This window comes from Alligator mississippiensis, chromosome 11, assembly GCF_030867095.1.
Source record: "Alligator mississippiensis isolate rAllMis1 chromosome 11, rAllMis1, whole genome shotgun sequence".
Classification (NCBI taxonomy): Eukaryota; Metazoa; Chordata; order Crocodylia; family Alligatoridae; genus Alligator; species Alligator mississippiensis.
Window position 1 is genome coordinate 39,816,375 of NC_081834.1, and position 19,404 is coordinate 39,835,778.

At 48.6% G+C, this 19,404-nt stretch overlaps 1 protein-coding gene across 1 annotated transcript in view; it reads right to left on the reverse strand.

The window, feature by feature from the left end:
• Window positions 1-18,067, reverse strand: part of ZNF592 (zinc finger protein 592) — a 78,729-nt gene extending 60,662 nt beyond the window's left edge. The window contains exons 1-2 of the mRNA XM_059714850.1: window positions 17,961-18,067; window positions 8,317-10,661 (exon numbers count right to left, since the gene is read on the reverse strand). Coding sequence (XP_059570833.1) covers window positions 8,317-10,653 — 2,337 coding nt within the window. The 5' untranslated portion in view covers window positions 10,654-10,661; window positions 17,961-18,067. The remainder of the gene's footprint in view (window positions 1-8,316; window positions 10,662-17,960) is intronic.
• Window positions 18,068-19,404: the final 1,337 nt, after the last annotated feature.

A 19,404-nucleotide genomic window follows, 5' to 3' on the forward strand; every position in this document is an offset into this window, starting at 1 on the left:
CCCCAAAGGATGTGTGGTGGAGGGCAGGTAAGCTCTCCCTGAAACACTCCATCATTCATGACAGGCCATTGGCTAGTCATATAATATTAGAGCTGGAAGAGTTGTCAGAAGTTATGTAGTTCACCACACTGCTCAAGGTGCATCATCTTCATCTAAACTGCACTTAAAGACTTCCCAGGACAGAGGTTTCAGAAGCTCCCTAGGTAACATGTTAACCACCCTCATGGTTAGAAAGTTCTCCCTGATATCCAACCTATATTTTTCTTACTTCAGTTTGAGCCCAGGATTTCTTGTTCTGTCCATTTTTATACAAAAATCAGCTGGTTATCATCACCAACCTCTTTATAGTAACTGAATAGGTATCAAGCTGGCCTTCAGTCTTTTCTTCTTTATGCTAAATAAGCCCAGTGCTTCCAAGCTTTTCTTCTATGTTATATTTTCTAGACTTCATATCATTTTAGTTGCTTTCCTCTAGGTGCTCCACTTGGTTCACGTCTTTCTTGAAGTTAGGTGCCCACAGTGCTCCACCTAAGGCTCTACCATTGCTGGACAGAGCAGAAGACTCTTCCTACAATTTCTCTCTAGCCCTACTGTTTGTACAACCCAGCAGGCAATTAGATCTTTTTTTGCAGGAATATTCCACTATAGCCTCAGATTCAGCTTGCAGTCCACTATAGCCTGTAGTTTTCTAGGACACTGCAGGCTAGCCAGTTGTTCCCATTTTGTATTCAAGTATTTGATCGCTCTTTCCTAAGCACAGTAGTTCGCACTTGTCCTTATTGAATTTCATCCTATTTATTTCAGACCGTTTCTCCAATATATTGAGTTCATTTTGACTCCTAGTCCTATCCTCTTATGTGTCTGCTAACTATCCAGCTTAGTGCTACCCAAAAATTCAGGAGATGTTCAATTTTTAAACAGAAAATAAATTTTATGTCTGAATGCTTAACAGGAGCAAAGATGAGTTGGGGGGAACCTGGAGAGGGGTTTAAGGCTGTAGCAAGGGAAGGGAGTAAAGGGGAGGGAGATTAAGAGGACTACAGTCAGGGGTGAATAATGCTGGAAGGGGGTGACACGGACACGGACAATATGATGAGTTGGGAGGAATAAGGATATGGGCACTTAACAGTCCTGCATTTTCCCCTCCTGGGTGTGTGCTGAGACCAGAGAAGGTCCTGTCACTCTCCCTGTGATGTTGTATGGAACAAAGACTTTGTCTGTCTCCAGCCGTGTGTGGGGGACATGGCGAGGGGGCTTTCTTTATGAGTGCCTCTTTGTTCCTGCCAACACTGAGAGCTAGGATCAAGGGAAACCCTGACCTAAGTATGAAGCTGAAAGCAGATATGTAGAAAGCATGCACCAAAAACATAGTGCTAAGACTGGGGTAAGAAGTCTTTAAGAATGGTCATGCTGGATGCATACCACAGGCTTTCAAGCACTGGGAATAGAGGATTAGAATATGCACCAAGATGCCTGAGGCAGTTTATAAACTTTGAAGATAATGCTCCAAGCCATATTCATCTAGCTGAGAACGCTACATCAAGATGAACAGGCCACTTTACATTTCTCTACTCTTCCTATACTGCAGGAGAAGGTGTACAGCTCCTTCCCTCTAACCTTCATCCATACTCCCTAAAAAAAAAAATTTCTCTTCCAGTTTTAGCCTGTGCAGGGCATCTAGATATAGCAAAGTAATGAGCAAAGATTAATTTTGGACAACATTAGAGCAAAGATCCAGTTCCGGTACAGGCAGAGTTGAGAGGACTTTTCTGGTTCAAGGCTATTCTTCCAAGGACTCTCAAATCCACATGCTTATTTTGGATTGTCTTGAAATGTACTGAGCTTCACGGGGTCACAAGGAAAAAGTTAGGGATTCTCATTTCAGGTTTTCTAGGCAAGAGGTTCCCAAAATGTAGATGCCTCAAAGAGATCAGCAACTGCATTTCTTGAAGTTCACAGGCTCTGTGAATGTTTTCACATACATCTACCTTCTTAAGTGCTAATGGCTAAATGGGACAGGAGTGGAGGGTGCCTTTGAAATTGTTGTGGGTGGGCAGAGACTTATATTGTGGAGGAGAGGGATGGAGAAGATAGACACATTAGTCTTGGTTCATGTGTTGAACAGTATTGTATTAAAAAACTGTCAAAGGCGTTGGTGTTCAGGCCTGTCTGAGATGTTGCTCCTGGGCTGTTAGCAACCACATATTTCAAACAGTTGGAAGCATGGTCACTATCTCCTTTCTACCATAACCAAGCAATACAGAGAGAAGACACAAGCAGTCACACAGCACTTATGCAGCCTAGCCTGGGAATCTGAAAACCTGGGCCGTATTCACAGCCATACCACTGGCCTCCTAGGTAATGGTGGAAGAATCATTTTACCTCTCCATGCTTCAGTATCCTTCATTTCTACAAAACAGGATAATACTACTTACTTCTTTGGCAAACTGCATTGTGATCCTATGAGAAAAAGCCTTTATCTGGCCCCAGAGGCATCTCACACACATAACAACTATAGTATAATCATATTGGTATGATCATACCTATGTGACCTCTAACTCCTACCAATATCATTTTTCTGTCAAAGAACCTACGACATTCACTGACAAAGAAGCTTTTTTAAAATCCAGTAAAGCCTATTGGATTTTGCTTCTTCCTTAGTATCTTGAACACTTTCAGAATGTTGATTCCAGCAAAACAATGTCACACTCAGTGTTCTAGAAGTACGAGTTACACAACTGGTCCAACTTACCAGTGTCCTCTGTAAGCAGTATCCCAACAGAACCTCAATGCACATGCTCTGGCTTTTCACAGGGCTACGTGGGGGTGTCACCTTAACTCCCCATTTCCTGATCTTCAGAACACTGGGTTTTGCTGAACTTGACATTAGTAGAAGGCACGAGATACTACAGGGGAATCTTAACTGCAGGTTAACAAAATCTTTTTGTCACTAAATTCTTATCCACTTTCAGCAAGCTCTATAGATTTCTCCTGGCTTCCATGAATGTTCTTTCTTCTGTAAACAGGAATCTTCCCCCACTTAGTGACAGCTTCATCATTTTAATTGAGTGAAGCCATCATGAGGTGTCATTACCGAAGAAGAAGTTCTAGCTACACAGCGTGTTAAAAGTAACTTAAAATGTACATTCAAGGGCCAGCTGCTAAGGCCACCAAACCTTCATTAGGCGCGTAGACACAACTTTATCTTTAAAGGAGTGCTTATATGGTCTCCTGGAATGCAGAGACTGAAAAGGACTTGGGATAAAACAGCAGAGAACCAACTGAACATGAGTTTCCAGTACAATGCTGTAGCTGAGAAAATGAACATGAGCAAACTTTCAGGTTATAACCATGGGACTATCAAATAGGACTAGGAAGCTAGCATTAGTAAGACCATTACTGAAATACTGCATCCAGTTGTAGTGCCCACTCTTCAAAAAGAAAAAGTTAAAAAATTGGAAAACGTTCAGGAAAGAGGTACAAGAATGCTAAAGAACATGATATACCATGAGAGGCTTAAGTAGCTCAATCTATTTAGTTTATCTGAGAAAAAAGGTAAAAGGTGACATGATGATGAACTACTACCACCAAACATAGAAATGGCATTTCTGATAATAGCTGGTAGAAGCCAGAAGCAAATTGTTTCTGGATGCTCTCACATTTAAGGCTTTTAAATCAAAACCGGGCATCTTTCTTAAAGATGTGCTATTTCTCAAACAAAAGGGATGCGTGCATGCAAAAGTTTAGTTCTTTGCCCAGGGTCCTCCAGGAAGCCAGGATAAACAGCTAAAATGATCCCTTTTGCTCTTAAAATCTCTGACTAATCTAAGACCAGTGGATCAGGTAATCCATTCCTTGCTTGTGGTACAGATCTAACAGGGAGAGATATTACAGCAAATAAAGTGGGTCTGAGAAAGTTTAAAATTCCAGAGTAGCGCTCCCAATAGTTTTCTTATCTGGAGTATTATTAGATGAAAAACTAAGGAAAAATGGTCTGATCTGGAACAAATAGCTGTCTTGTCTAGGGCAGAGACAGACCAGACCACACCATGACAGCCTGAAGTCCTGATTTATGGATCCAATTAAGAGAATTACACCTGGGGTCTCCCAGCATTTACAATTCAGATACATCCTATTAGTAGCTAAAAATATATGGAAAGCTTTGCCTTCTTTAAATTGCCTGCTGTTTGACTACTGGTTGTTTAAGAATATTTGATAAGGATGTTATATGACAGACCATCCCCTCAAATAATCTGAGGGGCGGTCTTGCTGTGCAACAATGGAATGGCCCCTCTTTGGTTTCTGTGGGTAGGGCAGCCCAAGGAGTTTTAGGATTGCACAGATTCTCTGCTTTCAAAGGAACACATTCCTCAGAGCTAGAGATCAGTTATCATGCAGAAGTGTGCCAGAGCACTGCGGAGACAGCGGCAGTTTCTTCAACTGGGTGAGAAGCCTTTTACTTGAGTCCTTTGCTGAGGAGCAGACTGTGTGCACCAACATAGATTTCATAGATTTCATAGACATTAGGGCTGGAAGGGACCTCGGAAGATCATCGAGTCCAGCCCCCCGCCCAAAGGGCAGGACGTCAGCTGGGGTCATAGGATCCCAGCAAGATAAGCATCCAGTTTCATCTTGAAGGTGTTCAATGAAGGCGCTTGAACAACCTCCGGTGGCAGGCTGTTCCAGACCTTGGGGGCTCGGACAGTAAAGAAATTCTTCCTTATGTCCAGCCTGAAACGATCTTGTAGTAGTTTGTGACCATTCGTCCTCGTCATCCCTTGGGGCGCTCTGGTGAACAAACGTTCCCCTAGATACTGGTGGTCACCCCTGATAAACTTGTAGGTGGCCATCAGATCACCCCTGAGCCTGCGCTTTTCCAGGCTAAAGAGCCCCAGGGCTCTCAGCCTGTCATCGTAGGGTCTGCTTCCCTGACCTCTGATCATGCGCGTGGCTCTTCTCTGGACTCTCTCAAGCTTCTCCACATCCTTTTTGAATTGTGGAGCCCAAAACTGGACGCAGTACTCCAGCTGCGGCCTCACTAAGGCCGAGTACAGGGGGAGAAAGACGTCCCGGGATTTGCTTGAGAAGCAAATATGGATGCAAGCCAGCGTTTTGGTCGCTTTACTAGCCGCAGTATCGCATTGCAGGCTCATGTTCATCTTGTGGTCAATGATGACCCCCAAGTCTCTTTCTTCCATAGTGCTAACCAACATAGCACTGCCGAGCCTATAAGGATGCTACGGGTTTTTTTTCCCAAGGTGGAGAACCTTGCATTTATCGGCGTTGAACACCATCAGATTCTCATCCGCCCACTTGCTGAGCCTTTCCAGGTCAGCCTGGATCATCCGCCTGTCTTCTGGTGTGGATGCTTTGCCCCAAAGTTTGGTGTCATCGGCGAACTTGGCCAGTCCGCTTCTGACTCCAGTGTCCACATCATTAATGAAGATGTTGAACAGTATGGGTCCAAGGACAGAGCCCTGGGGGACCCCATTGGTCACAGGACACCACAATGAGTGACTTCCATCAATTACTACCCTCTGGGTCCGACCCCGGAGCCAGTTTTCCAGCCAGTGGATCGTGGGGGACCCAAGGCGACAATTGGCCAGTTTCTCCAAGAGACGATCATGGGACACCAGATCGAAGGCTTTTTTGAAGTCAAGATATATGACATCAATCTCATCTCCCTTGTCCAGGTGATAGGTCACCTGGTCGTAGAAGGAAATGAGATTGGTCAAGCAAGACCTACCCGCAACAAACCCGTGCTGGCTATCCCTTAAGATGTTGGCGTCGGCCAGTCCATTAAGGATGGCCTCTTTAATAAACTTTTCTAAGATCTTCCCCGGGATAGAAGTCAGGCTGATGGGCCTATAGTTAGCCAGATCCACTTTCCTCCCTTTCTTGAAGATAGGCACCACGTTGGCCTTCTTCCAGTCTTCGGGCACTACACCAGAGCGCCAAGAGTTTTCAAAGATCCGCACTAGAGGCTGGGCTATGATGCTCGCCAGCTCCTTGAGTACCCTGGGGTGAAGATTGTCAGGGCCGGCTGACTTGAAGGTATCCAGCTTCTCAAGATGTTCCTTCACAAAGTCAGCATTAATGGAGGGCAGGGGATCACCCTCACCCGGACTTCCCGGCCCTGTAGCGGGCACGGGCGTCCCATGGGGCTGATGAAAGACCGACGCAAAGTACCTATTTAATAGGTTGGCTTTTTCCTGGGCGTCAGTTGCCCCATCTGGTTCAGCAGGGGTCCAACGTTGCCCCTGCTTTTCCTCCGGCTCCCCACATATCTGAAAAAGGACTTTTTATTGTCCTTGATGCTCAAAGCTAGCTGGAGTTCAGTTGCAGCCTTGGCTTTCCTAGTCTGCTCCCTACAGGACCAGACCAGTGCAGAATAACCCTCCTTGGAGGTGACTCCCATCCTCCATCCTTTGTAGGCCTTTCTTTTTAGCCTCAGGAGGTCTGCTAGGTCCCTGGAGAGCCAGGGGGGCTGCTGTCCCCTCTTGCTGCCTTTCCTCCGAGATGGAATAGACTTAGTTTGTGCATTGAGGATCGCTCCCTTGAGGAGCAACCACTCTTCTTGAACTCCCCTCTCCCTGCAGTCACAGTCCCTTAGGGCCTCACTGACAAGCCTCCTGAGCTTGTCAAAGTCGGCTTTCCTGAAGTCAAGGACTTGCGTGTTGCTGACTGACTTGCCAGCTTTTTGGCGGATGGTGAAGGTGATCAGCTCGTGGTCGCTGTCACCCAGCTTCCCATCGATCACTAGGTCACCGACTAGGTCCTCCCCAGTAGCCAGCACCAGGTCGAGCAGCGCTTTGCCTCTCGTTGGCCCATAGACTTCTTGAGTCAGGTAGAGGTCATCCACGCACGAGAGGAAGCTCTGCGACCGCTCAGATTTTGCTGAGCGATCCTCCCACGAGATGTCTGGGTAATTGAAGTCACCCATGACAACCATGGTCCTGGAGCAAGCTGCCTCAGCCAGTTCCTGGGCAAACTCCTGGTCTAGCTCAGGACTTTGGGTGGGAGGTCTGTAATAGACTCCCACCATTGTGTCCCCTGTGCTGTGTTCCCCACGGATTTTAACCCAGAGGGTCTCTAGCCGTCCACCCTGGTTGCCAATATCGGCTTGCAGGGACGCGTAGCTTTCCTTAACATAGAGAGCTACACCCCCGCCCCTTTTCTCTACACGATCCCTCCTGTACAGGGTATAGCCATCAATCCCCGTGGTCCAGTCATGGGTGGAGTCCCACCACGTCTCCGTGATCCCTATGACATCGTAATTGTTTGCACTGAGCAGGAGGATGAGCTCCTCCTGCTTATTCCTGCTCATAACATGCCGGGCTCCTACTTCAATATCCTACCACAAGCCTCTGGCAGGTCTGGGCCCAATTACAAGCAGGGCAAAAAAGAGCCTGCCACAATACTGCAGGATGCTGCATTTCTTGCCTTTCGACCTCTCTTCTTTCATTGATGCCTCGCCAGGCCAACTATATAACCCAGGCCCCAGAGTTCAAAGTGCTACGCAAATTAAACCCATTTCGAAACCTTATGAAAAGCTTAACTTAAACGTGGTCACATGACTCCCTCAACAGACTTTACAGAGTTCTGGCACACTTCTTTCTGACCAACTACTGATCTCCAGCTCTCAGGAATTCCTCCCTTTACAAACTGAGAATCCGTGCAAGTCCAACACTCCTCTGCCTACCCTGAGCCTCTTTTCTCTGCAAAGCAGCAGTAAGGGCTAATCGTGCAGTGTTTCTTGTACTGACAAAATCAAAACTAAAGACTACGATGCTTAAGTGCAAGCTCTTCAAAGGCACATAGAGGGTGCATCTACATGAGAAGCTGAAGGCACAGTAAACCAATTCTACTGCCCATTAGCACGGCAAGCAAAACCCGTGCTAATGCGCTGTTATGTGCAGTAGAATTAGTCTCCTGAGCATTAGCATCACAAAAAAAGCGTGCACCGGTGCTAACGTGCAGCAGCACTGATTAAGGCACATTAAGTTAGTACTTGTAATTACAGGTACTAACTAAACTTAATGTGCTGTAATTACAGCCCATTAATGAATGTGTAGATGTGCCCAGAGAGATCACCACCCTCTGTCCCTAGTGCTACAGTGCTTTGGTGCTTGCAGCCCAACATTTTAATGCAAGTTGCTTCCTAGTTCACTCTCCACCATCACTACTAAATCTGGCTCCAATACAATAACAAGAGCATAAATAATTCACTTCCTACCTTGATGCTTAATTTATTTTTCAAAGGGTAATTCCTTTAATGCATAAACACATAACCAATATGTCAAAGAAATTACTTACCAGTCCCTCATTATCTTCTGAAGTTCTCTGGTAATGTGCTGCTAGAGCAACATAATCTGGTGCCTGCTTGTTACATTCGAGACACTTCAGTCCCTGACGGATTAGCCGCAATGGGTCCGCATAGAGAGGCATGGCTGGTTGAACGTTGGTAGATGTTCCCATACCACTTCCCAATGTAGCACTGGATTTACATGAAGAAGACGACAAGTGCAAAGTTTGAGGGGCCAAACACACTGAAGAGCTTGTAGGAGAGGATGAAAACATTTGGTCTATGGAAATTGGTTTCATTAACAGCTGAGAACACTGCATGATAAACCCTTTACTTTTGTGATCTCTTGCGTGTTTAAGCAAACTACACTTATTAAAGAAGAGCAGCACCGTTGAACACTGAGTGCACATTACTTCAATGTGGACACTTCGCCTACTATAATGTTGAGTTAGGCTTTTCTCTAAGGCAAATGAATCCCCACATTCTAGGCAACAATACCCAGATGTAGGTAAATGAATACTGCTGTCAGATGGCGGGCTGAGGTTTGGAGTATATATTGGCACAGGATTGGCACTATGTAGTACTTTATTAAATGCCTCCACGATTACAGGAGCAGCTTTCTTTACTTGATGAACCAGTGGCACTGACATTTGCGTTAGTTGAGGCTGGTTTCGTCTTTGCACAGATGATTTTGCTGCAACAGAAGCAGCAACACTGTGTGGGACTAAATTAAGGTTTGCCAAATGTATCGCCTTGGGAAGAAGGCTGGAAGTGGTCGAGTTAGATGGCTGTATTGCAATGCCCTGCTGTTGCCTCTTATTGGGCTGCTGACTGACAGCACCTATTTTTATGGCACCACTGCTGCAATTGGACACAGGAGACAAAGATGCAGTGGATGTGCTGTTTGCAGCAATATCTACTTTCATGCCATCAACCAGGGGGCTTGCTACATTTGACACTTGAATAGTCACAGCAGCTCCATTTTTTGTGGAAGTCTTGCTTGCCTCATTTTCTATGACGGCACTAGTGTCAGGCGAAGGAAAGGATTTAATAAATTCTTCAGCAGCTAAGCTTTCTGCAGGTGATTCTTCAGAAGATTTGCCCAACTCATCATTTTCTGGCAAAATGCGAGTGACAGTTCTTTTAATTTCACCAGAGGATGTCTTAATAGTCTTTATCCTAACTTTGGGAATGGCTGGCGGAGAGCCAGCTGCCATGGAAGGAGAGCCTTTTCCACTGCTATCACTGCACACGCTCCGAGGACTTTCAGGCTGCTTGTTGGTCTTTCTCACCACCTCAAGGGGGCTTCTTGGACTCTTTGGTGACTTGGGCATTTTGGGACTGCCCTTAATACCATCTTTAAAAGAACCAGAAGGTTCTTTTGTAAGACTTGCTTGATCGTCTTTTGGGATACATGCAACTTTTTTGGCCTGCAGAGCTACTAATGCAGCAACACAAGAGGACAACTTGGAGTGGGTTGGCTTTAGACGCTGGCGAGGTGGGACTGAAGAAGAGATGTTCATGTCAGGTACGGACACTTTGCTTTCCCCCAAGTTATTGTTGTGGAGATTTCCAAATGTCAAACCTTCTCCAAGGAAGCTGTTGGTATCCACCAGGTCTTTACTGGACTCTACAAACTTCTCTGTTGTTTTCTCTTGTTCTCTTCTGTTCATATCCAGCTGACTTTCTTGGTGGCAGTGAATTTCCATCTTTTGTTCCTTTTTGCAATATTGATCAAACATACTTAACTCTGGCTCTGGTAACGTCCGAAGATGATCTAGAGCAGAAGCCCCAGTTGGAATATACATTTGAGGCGCTGGGAAATATAGAGTTTGGGCATGTTTTGGTTTATCGCTAATATTGTTCTCTTTGAATGAGTCCTCCGGTTCTGGACTAGAGATAGGGCTGAACTGACTGAATGTTGGTAAAGGCTCTGACTTTGATTGGTCCAGTTTTTCTGGGTAGTTTCTTGAGCTATCACCATTGATAAAGGCCGAATCAAATTTCCCATAATGGTGCACTAAATTGTGAGGCTCTGAGGGCAAATCAGATGCACGGAATCCATTATGTAACAGACCAGGTCCAAGGTGATTCCCCTCCTTTTCTGCTTCAAAGGACTCCTGACGACTTGTGTTCTTCACAATAACACTCACAACAGGTGCATCAGGAGCTGGCACTGAGTGGGACAAGGACACATTTTCATCTATACATATTCCAGATGGCTTCAGGTGATTTTCATTGTCCTCACCAGTTGACTGAATGGTTTCCTTGGCATCAAGGCTAGTCGGGTCTGGGATGTCAAAAGCAGCCAAAAGGTCATCAAAGTCCGGGGTTTTCATGTCCCCCATGATGAAATCTAAAATTAAACGCAAAACATGTTATCATATTTCTTATTTTTTCCCCATTGAAAAACCTTTACTTGGATAAAATATTGGATGACCTCAAAAGGAAAATAAAAGATAAGGTTCTGGCCAGTACATGGAGGCCAGGACAGGAACTTTCATCATGCTGTAACTTTAATTACGTAATTAAATGGTCAGAAATTTCTTAGGTTAGTTGCAGAAAACAAACTCAGAGGTGCCCTAGCTGGCCTGCCTTCCTCAATGACCTGGGAAGTTACTCCTAAAAAGTCATGAACCCACAGTCAATCCTTTAGGACAAGTCCTCTGCTCTGCACCCTTTATACCAAGGGTGGACAAAATACAGCCTGCGGAATCTGGCCTGCCAGCTGATTAGATCCAGCCCACGGGGGGCGGAGGGGAGGGGGCAGGGTGTCCACCAATTGACTGGATCCAGCCCATGGCTGACCCCATGGTGCTCCACATAGAACTGAGCCCTGCACAGGGCAGCCAGTGCTGCACCCCTGCCTGTACCCACCAGCCCCAGCTCCAACCAGCATGCACACCTTCCTGAAGTCAGCTCCTCTCACCTCCAGCAGCAGCTCCTTTGCCCGCTCTTGCTGGTGCCACACCATGTTGCATTGGGCTGGGTGGGTGGGCAGGGGGGGGTGCAGTCAGGTGGCTTTTTTTTTTTTTTTTGGAAAAGTTTGCATATTCCAGGTCAAATTAGCCAAATCAGTTCAGAAACCTTTCTACTGAGCAAAAATCAATCGTTCAAACACCATATGTGGTGCTACAACTGGCAAGTATCCTTCACCCCAGACTTTTCAGCCTGAGGCTTTAGATACTCCCAAATCCATTGGTGGGCATCCTACGTGCAGGCCTAAGCCTGGAGGCTTGGGGTTTGAATGCTCCCGAGTCTCACTTGTCCTTAATCAAAGGCCACAAAAGCAAGCTAGGGAGGAGTCCCCCATTTCCGTAAAGTAGGTGTATAGCCGAGATTCTCCCCCTGGAAGCTGGCCAGCGGGAAAACTAATTACAAGACTCTCATAGGGCATCCTGTCCACAGTGCATTGGACAGGGGTGCACCCTCCACTACACACTGCCATTTAGATCCATCTCAGTTCAGGTAACAGACCAGTGCAGTGACTACACTTGACCTGAGCCCACAAGAAGCCTGCTCCTCTTCTGCCCCTGCTGTGCCATGCTGTACCGTGCCACACTGGGTCAAGTGGGGAAGTGAGTTGCAGCTAGGTGGCTCCTGATCCAGTGCACTAGGCTCTGGTTCCACCTCTTGGCCACCTTCCACCTGCTCTGCACACTGAGCACAATGATCAGTCACTTGCGGGCAGGCAGAGCAGGTAGAAGGCAGCCAGGAGCCCGCACACGGGGGCAGGAGCCACCTGGCTGAAGCTCCCCCAGCCAGTGGCACAGCAGGGCCAGGAGCAGGAGGAGGATCCACTGCTGGAGGCAAGGGGAGCTACGACACCAGGAGCAGCCCAGCCAGCAAGCTGCGAACACTGGCCAGGATGGGGCCGGCAGGCACAGGCAGGAGCCAGCAGGGCTCAGCCCCATACGGAGCACCACAGACCACACCGCCCACATGAGCTCTGCTGCACACATCCACCACCCCCTCCCTCACCTCAGCCCCGGCTGGCTCCCAGGACATAGCACCCAGGCAGCACCCCCCACACACACACCTCTACACACACACCCCATCACCAGGCAGGGGTTTGGCAGGAACGGATCACCCATCCTGCTCCCAAACATCGCTCCCCACCCATCTGCAGTCCCATCCCACATAGGGAGTTTTAGTGAGTTGTTGCACAGGGGGTGGGGGGAGACTGGATGCTGACCTTGCCCACGACAGCTCATCAAAATGCCTTGTGGCCCCTGGGCCCACCCCTGCTTTACACTGTGCAACCAACAGAACACAGCTGCAGGTGCTGGACTGCTGTTTCCCATTGTAAAGAAGTCCTCAGAAGAGATGAGGCTGGGTCCTACATCTTCAGGGTGCATCAGGAATGACTGACTAAACTACACTGTGCTCTGGCTACTCACTAAGCACCTGGAGAGCTATTAGGCTGACAGGGGCAAAAACCTGGGAAGCTGGGACTGGTTGTTGGTTCTCAGCTTCTCTCCTTTCTTGCGCTGCTCTGGTGGCTGTGAGGAGGAGGAGGACGGCAGCCCTTCTTTCCTAGGTGCTCCCCTAGATTCAGGCAGGGCCAGTTGAATCCCTGTCCTACTGGGCAGCTGCAGCAGCAGCCACTCAGAGCAGAGCCGCAGCAGTGCCACCAACATCCAACTTCACAAGGAGGGAAGTCAATACAAACACTGCAGTTCCAAAGTCACAAGGCCAGGCTCAGGGAGCACATCTGTCATGAGTCAAACAGCATATTCTTCCTAATTCAAACTTCCCTCCAAGATCATAGATGCACACCGCCACCAGGCTAGTTCAAGAAAAGAAACTAGTGTGAGATCTAACTGACAGAAACAGTTGTTTCCTGAAAAGGTTACAGTGTAGCCAAACCTGGAGTATTTAAGGGGGGGGGGACAGGAAAAAGCCAGAAACAACCAGCTAACCTATAAGAAACTGCACTGAAAAATGAGCTCCCTGGTGCCCTGCCCAGAGCAACTTAAATAATACAAGTCTTCAGTAAATATTTTAGTATGTTGTTCAGCACCTCTACCAGCCAAGCAGGGTTTATTTTAAACAGGGGACCCATCCTGTAGTCCTTAATTACAAAATGAGAGATTTGCCTGAGCACATATAGAAGGGATCATGATGAGAAGTCAGAATCAAAATCAAATACTTCTGACCAGTTCCTGGGTTATCATCGTTCTGCAAGGGGAAGTCAGGATTATGCAGGCACTGGCTTCTGCTTCATGCTACAGTTATACCCAAACTTTCATTATGATTTTCACCCAATTTTCCTCTCCAATAAACACAGGAGGTAAAAAAAAAAGAACCACTTGGTGTGAACATTTGTGTTTACTATGACAACCATTTAGATTTTGTTTTCCTTTTAGCTGTAAATATATTCATGAAAATATTTTAAAATATTACAACTTAGAGTGACACTTTTTGATATTTAAAAAAAAAACAAAAACCTGTCATTTTTCCAAATACCTCTCACTTACAATAAGCAAGTTTGTGTGAATCCAGAACTGGATGTATATGGAAAACCACAACACTTATATGGAGGTTGTTTGGCAAGGACAGGTTGTTGTTTGTTTTAATTTAAACAAAGAATTTGTTTTCATCACCAGTGACTGCAACTTTGTCATAGGAGCCAGCACTCAACATTTTAACAGTCAAAACTTGCACATAAAAACCCCTTCCTTTCCAGACAGCTGGTAAGAGGGGACAAGTTAAGTGAACTGACAACCAGACACTCCATTTCATCACCCCCCCAAAAAGGGATGTACTGACTTGTCTTGGCACTCCTTTCACTTCAAGCTACCACTTCTGTCTTAGGGCTAAATTTAGTCTATTCTGATTAATCATGTTTATGGTGATAATAGTTAAAGTCTAATCAAAATGGGATCTCCTGGACTTCGTACTGTCACAGAGAAGCAGTCACTGCCCCAGAAAACGTACAATGTAAATAGACTAGCATCAAGGAAAGGGATACAACATGCCAGCGGAGTGATACATCAGTAGCAAGTGTCACCTTAATACCACAATTTCCCCCCCTATAGTCTTCACTCCACACCTCCTAACCAGATGATCCTCAAGAAAACACACAAAGTATAGGACCTGTCTCTAAGCAAAAGTTAACTATAGCCAGGGCACAAGTCATTGCGGATACTTTGGTTTACAAATTGCTCATTTTGGTTTTAGATTAGGCCTGTTCTAACTGACTTCAGCAAAACAAAAATGAAAGTGTCCAGCAAGTGGTTTGTACCAGGATTAAAAACAGACCCTTAGTTAAATCAGTACAGTGCTCTGTTCAAATCAGGCCCTGGAAGCTCAACTATTCCATATGCTCAAGATCACTGCCACTCCATGATGAGTTTCAAATACCACAGGGACAACAGCAACGGGTGAGGAGCATGGACCCAAGACTTCCCCATTACTTGGGGATGGAGAAGCCTGTACCAGTTGGGTAAGAGTATAAGGCATCCTTCATCTCCAGAAATTTCTGTCAGACGAGTCATCACGCAACAAAGATGTTTCAGTCCATACAGCATAAATGCCCAAGTCTCTATACACAGTAAGTAAAGCACAATGTTACCTAAAGCCATTTTCTAAAGCACCTAAAGAGCTTTTGAAAATTTCCACACCCATCTAGCATCTATTTGCAGATTTAGGTACCCAAATACTTTTAAAAATCTGGTCCTACAGGGCTGGAGCAAGAAAAGCTTTATGAGAAGAAATCCAGTGTTTTGCAGGAGAGTGCGTGTGCATCTTTAAGTCCAACAGCAGCCTGATTCATACTCTGTATGAGTACAAAGAGAAAACACGTCTCTCCTTTACCAAGACTGCAGTAATTCTTAATAAGCTTGGGTCTCATATAAGGTTACATTTTCTCAGAGCAAAGAAGAATTGGGCTCTGAGAACCTGGTAAAACCTAGCAAACACCTTGCCAACTAAAAAGATTTTAAAATGACGACATCGATGTAAAATTTTGGTTAAGTGACAAACATTTCTTTGTGTTCTTAAACACTGAACAGAAAATAGTTTTAACTCAGTGTGTTAAGTCAAGGCTGTCCAACTTGTCAGAAGCTGGGGGCTGCATGCCTTATGGGCCACACCAGTGGGGACCATGGTGTGTGCACATGGGCAGGGAGGCACCCCCTGGTGGGGGTGCCCCACCTCAACTTCAGCTGCCCAGTTAGGGGAATCCCTGCTGCAGGGGTGCTCCAGGCCCTCAGCTGCCCCAGCACTGTGGGCTGTGCCACACCACACTTTGTCACCACATCCCCTGGGGCCAGGACATGCAACACAAGCCAGAGGGAGAGCTCCAGCCTCCAGCTGCTGCTGCTACAGCCAGAGTAAGGAGTGTGATAGCTGGGTGGGAGCCCAGAGGCCATGTGTTAACCCCTTGCAGGCCACATGCAGCCCACAAGCTGCGAGTTGGACAGCCGTGTGTTAGATCTCATCTACAACACTGCAATTTCAACGAAGCAGCAGATCACTTTGAGGTGAAGTGTTTTCCCCTCAAAGCAGAGAGAAGAAAGCAAAGGAAGAAAAAGGAGAGAAATCCCAGCCGACAGCCTACTCTCACCTGCAGAAAGACTTGCAACTTCTGCAGACAGATCTGTGGCTGAGTGATTGGACTCTTAAGTCACCTCAAGACCCATCACTGAGCCATGGTAGAGACCACTGAGGGATTGCTGATGGTGATGGATTCCATCACAACTTTCTATGTATGCCAGTTTGCATGCAAAAAATGAAAGCGTAATCTTGCCATTTATATAATGCAAGTCCTGGCCACTGAACTCAGCATAAAAACAAACAAACTAGGGACCAGATACATTTTTTAAAGTATCCCTGAAAGCTTGCTAAGAACCATACGTGGCTCAAACTCTCTAGAGCACTGCAGTCCAAAGAGCGGAGAGCCAGCGGGGGCTGCAGATTTCACGAGACCCTTTTGCTCCATCTCAGCTCCAAGGAACTTCGAGTTGCTGAAGAACTACTGCTGGATCAATGCTACCTGCACCTATCTGCATGCCTTGCAGAGACCATTTTTTCCTGTAGGATTCCAAAACTTGCAATGGCTCCTGTAGGCTTCAGAGCAACACAGATGAGCTGCCACAGAGAGAAACTTCAAGGCTGCCACCTAATATTACACATGAAAACACAACTACACCAAGCCATGGAAACATTTAGAAGTATGAACAAAAAGACCCCTCCAGTTCATATACAATGGAAAAATATTGACCAATGGCAACCAAGTATGGCAGTTCTCTGCCAAAAAAGCCAGGGGTTTTTTTTGGTTTTTTGTTGGGGTTTTTTTTTGGAGGGGATGTGGGTGGATGAGGGAGGCAGACAAGGATTGTTTGCCAATGAAATACTTTCAGAGGCTGGGAGGTCAGGAGCATGGACTGAAGGAGCATGTGCCAACTGGCAGTAGAAGACGAAGCCGTGTTTGTGGAGGGAGGCGTTTGTCTACTCTAGGGAGTATCAGGAGGGAGTGGATTTGGGCAGGTTAAAGGGGCAGGAAAGCCAGCTAGCTGAGGCAGGGTCAAATTAGAGGTTTCGAAAGAGACACAAGCTTCAGGCTTCAACGTGTTAACGTGCACTAAAGTACCAGAGGCGCACGCAACGGAAGAACAGGGAGGGCAAGTCTGTGCCAATTTAATTTCTAGAGCTTAGCACAAAAGGGGCCTGGTCATAAATTATGTAAATCCAGCCAGGGCACTTGGACAGCCCTGCTCTGGCAGACTGCACAGAGGTGTGGAAGTCCAAGCGTCTCTTAGTCCGCCAGTGGCCTGCTGCATGCCTCCGAGCCAGTCACAGCAGTGCTCTGTGCCGCGGTTTCCCTGGGTAAGGAGGGAACGATCATACTTGCCCTGCCCCCTGACCCACCTACACAGCTAGTCTCAAAGGTCAGGGCAAGTATGATCGTCTAGTCTGCAGCCCTGCATATGCAGGCCTACACCTCGAAAGTGGATGAAAGTCCTTTGGAAAACTATGTAACCCCCCCAAGACTTGGCAAGTCCAGCTCCTGCCCCAGTCAGGGGCGGCTCCAACATCCGACTCCCCTCGCCGCTGGGAAACCACAGCCGATTTCACCCACCCTCGTGCTCGTCGAACTTCAGCATCTGTCTCTCAAACCTTTCCGGGCTCTTTGCGCGTGGGCCTGACGCACCCCTCTCCCCCGGCTCGGTGGGACCCCCTTTCCCTGTGAAAGGTCCACAAGTCCACGGGGGCACCGCTCGCCCTCCTCTGCTAGGACGGCGCAGCCGGGGCAACGTTTCATATCCCAGTCGCTGGATGCCACCCGTGCCGCCTCCTCCCAGCGCTGCCCGTCCTACCAGGGCCGCTTCGCCTCCTGGCGCCCACCTGCCCTGCAGGGCCCCGGGGCGACAGCCGCGCTGACAGCTCCGGGCCACAGCCCCGCCGTGACAGCGCCCCGCCCGGCCCGGCCCGGCCCGGCCCGGCCCCTTCGCTCGCGGCGCGGGGGGCACGGGCTGCTCAGCCCCCGCCGCCCTGCCCTGCCCTGCCGGGAATACGCCGTGCTGGCGGCCTGTCCCCGCCCGTGTATCGCAGCCCGCCGGCAGGGCGCGGGGAGCTACCGGCGAGCCGGGGGCGGCGGCGCGGCTCCGTGTGTCCGTGCGCCCGGGGCGGGCGGGCAGGCGGCACTTACCGGCGAGGCAGCTGCTCCGCGGGCCGCGCCGCCCGGGCCCCGCGCAGGCCTCACCCAGCGCCGGGCAGCGACGGCCGCAACATGGCGGCGGCGGCGGCGGGCGGCGCCGGGGGCGGGGCGGGGCCGGGCCTGGGCTCAGCCGCCTCCGCCGCTCCCGGCCTGGCCCCACGCCCCCGCTCCCGCCCGTTGCCCGCCGCCCCGGGGCAGGACCCGCCACGTGCCGCAGCCCGCGCCCCGGCCCGCCCGGCCCACGGCCCACCTGCGGCGCCCGCTGCGGGGCGGCCCCCACCCGCCTGCGTGCCGGGCTCCTCCTCGCCCGCGCCCGGCTGCCCGCCGTGCTGGCCCCGGCCCCGGCCCCGGCCCCGGCCCGCATGCTGGTCCGGGCCGCAAGCCCGGGCTGGCCTAGGGGGCAGCCCCGCGCCACTCACCCGGCCCTGGCCCCGGCCCCGGCCCGGCCCGGCCCGGCCCGGCGGCGGGTGAGTTGGACACCCCTGGTCCGCAGCGGTGCCTGTGAGCGGTCACAGCCTGGCCCCCTCGGGAAACGCCAGCCCGCAGCTGTCACTTGTTTTTTTTTGTTTTTTTTTGTCTACAGAAGAATAATAGGAGCAATTCCTCATTGCAAAGAGCTCGGGGCGGGATGCTGTAACACCATGAGTCCCTATTTGAAATCTCTGGGGTTGTCTCCTGAATCGTGTTTGCCAGCACGACACTGCCCCGCAGCACTGCACTGCACTGCACTGCACTGCACTACACTGCCCAGGGGCCGTCCGGGCCCTCCCGGGGGCGTATCGCCCGGTTGAGGATCGCCCTCTGCAAGGCACCGCCGGCCTGCCTCCTGCCTGACTTGAGCCTAACACAACAAACCACCTTTTTTATCTTCCTAGAAAAACACAGCCCTGGAGGCAGTGATGGCTGAGCCTTGTTGGAAGACTAACCAGCTCCCCTGGTTAGTCAGCAGCGTCTGTAGAGATCTGCCTGTTTTGGTGAAGGGCTAAAGCTAAAACTCCAAGATTATCTTTATAGACGTGTCTAAACTTTAGTTCCCTTTCCGATGCAAATAATTCCCAATTAAGGACGAAATCCATCCAATTCTGTCCCTAGGCTCATTCAGTTTCCCTGCCTCAAGATGATGGGTCACTTGGAAGGAGGAGGTGCCTATCTCAGTATTTTGTACAGATCTTTTTTGAAGATTATTTCTCTGGTTTCTTACGTCTTTCTGACACCCTTTATCCCACAGCAGGAATGTTTTTAAATCTTCCTAATACTTGAAAAAAGAAATACAAAGCAGTCTTTTTCTCTCTCCTTTAAGTTTGCTTTTAGATGCATCCCTTGCCCCGCAGCAACTCATGTAATTTCATTTTCCATGAAATAGTGGCATGGACATGTTCATCATGAACCTGTAATCTGAGCTCCTGCTAGTATGAGTGTTCGCCCTCCCACGCTC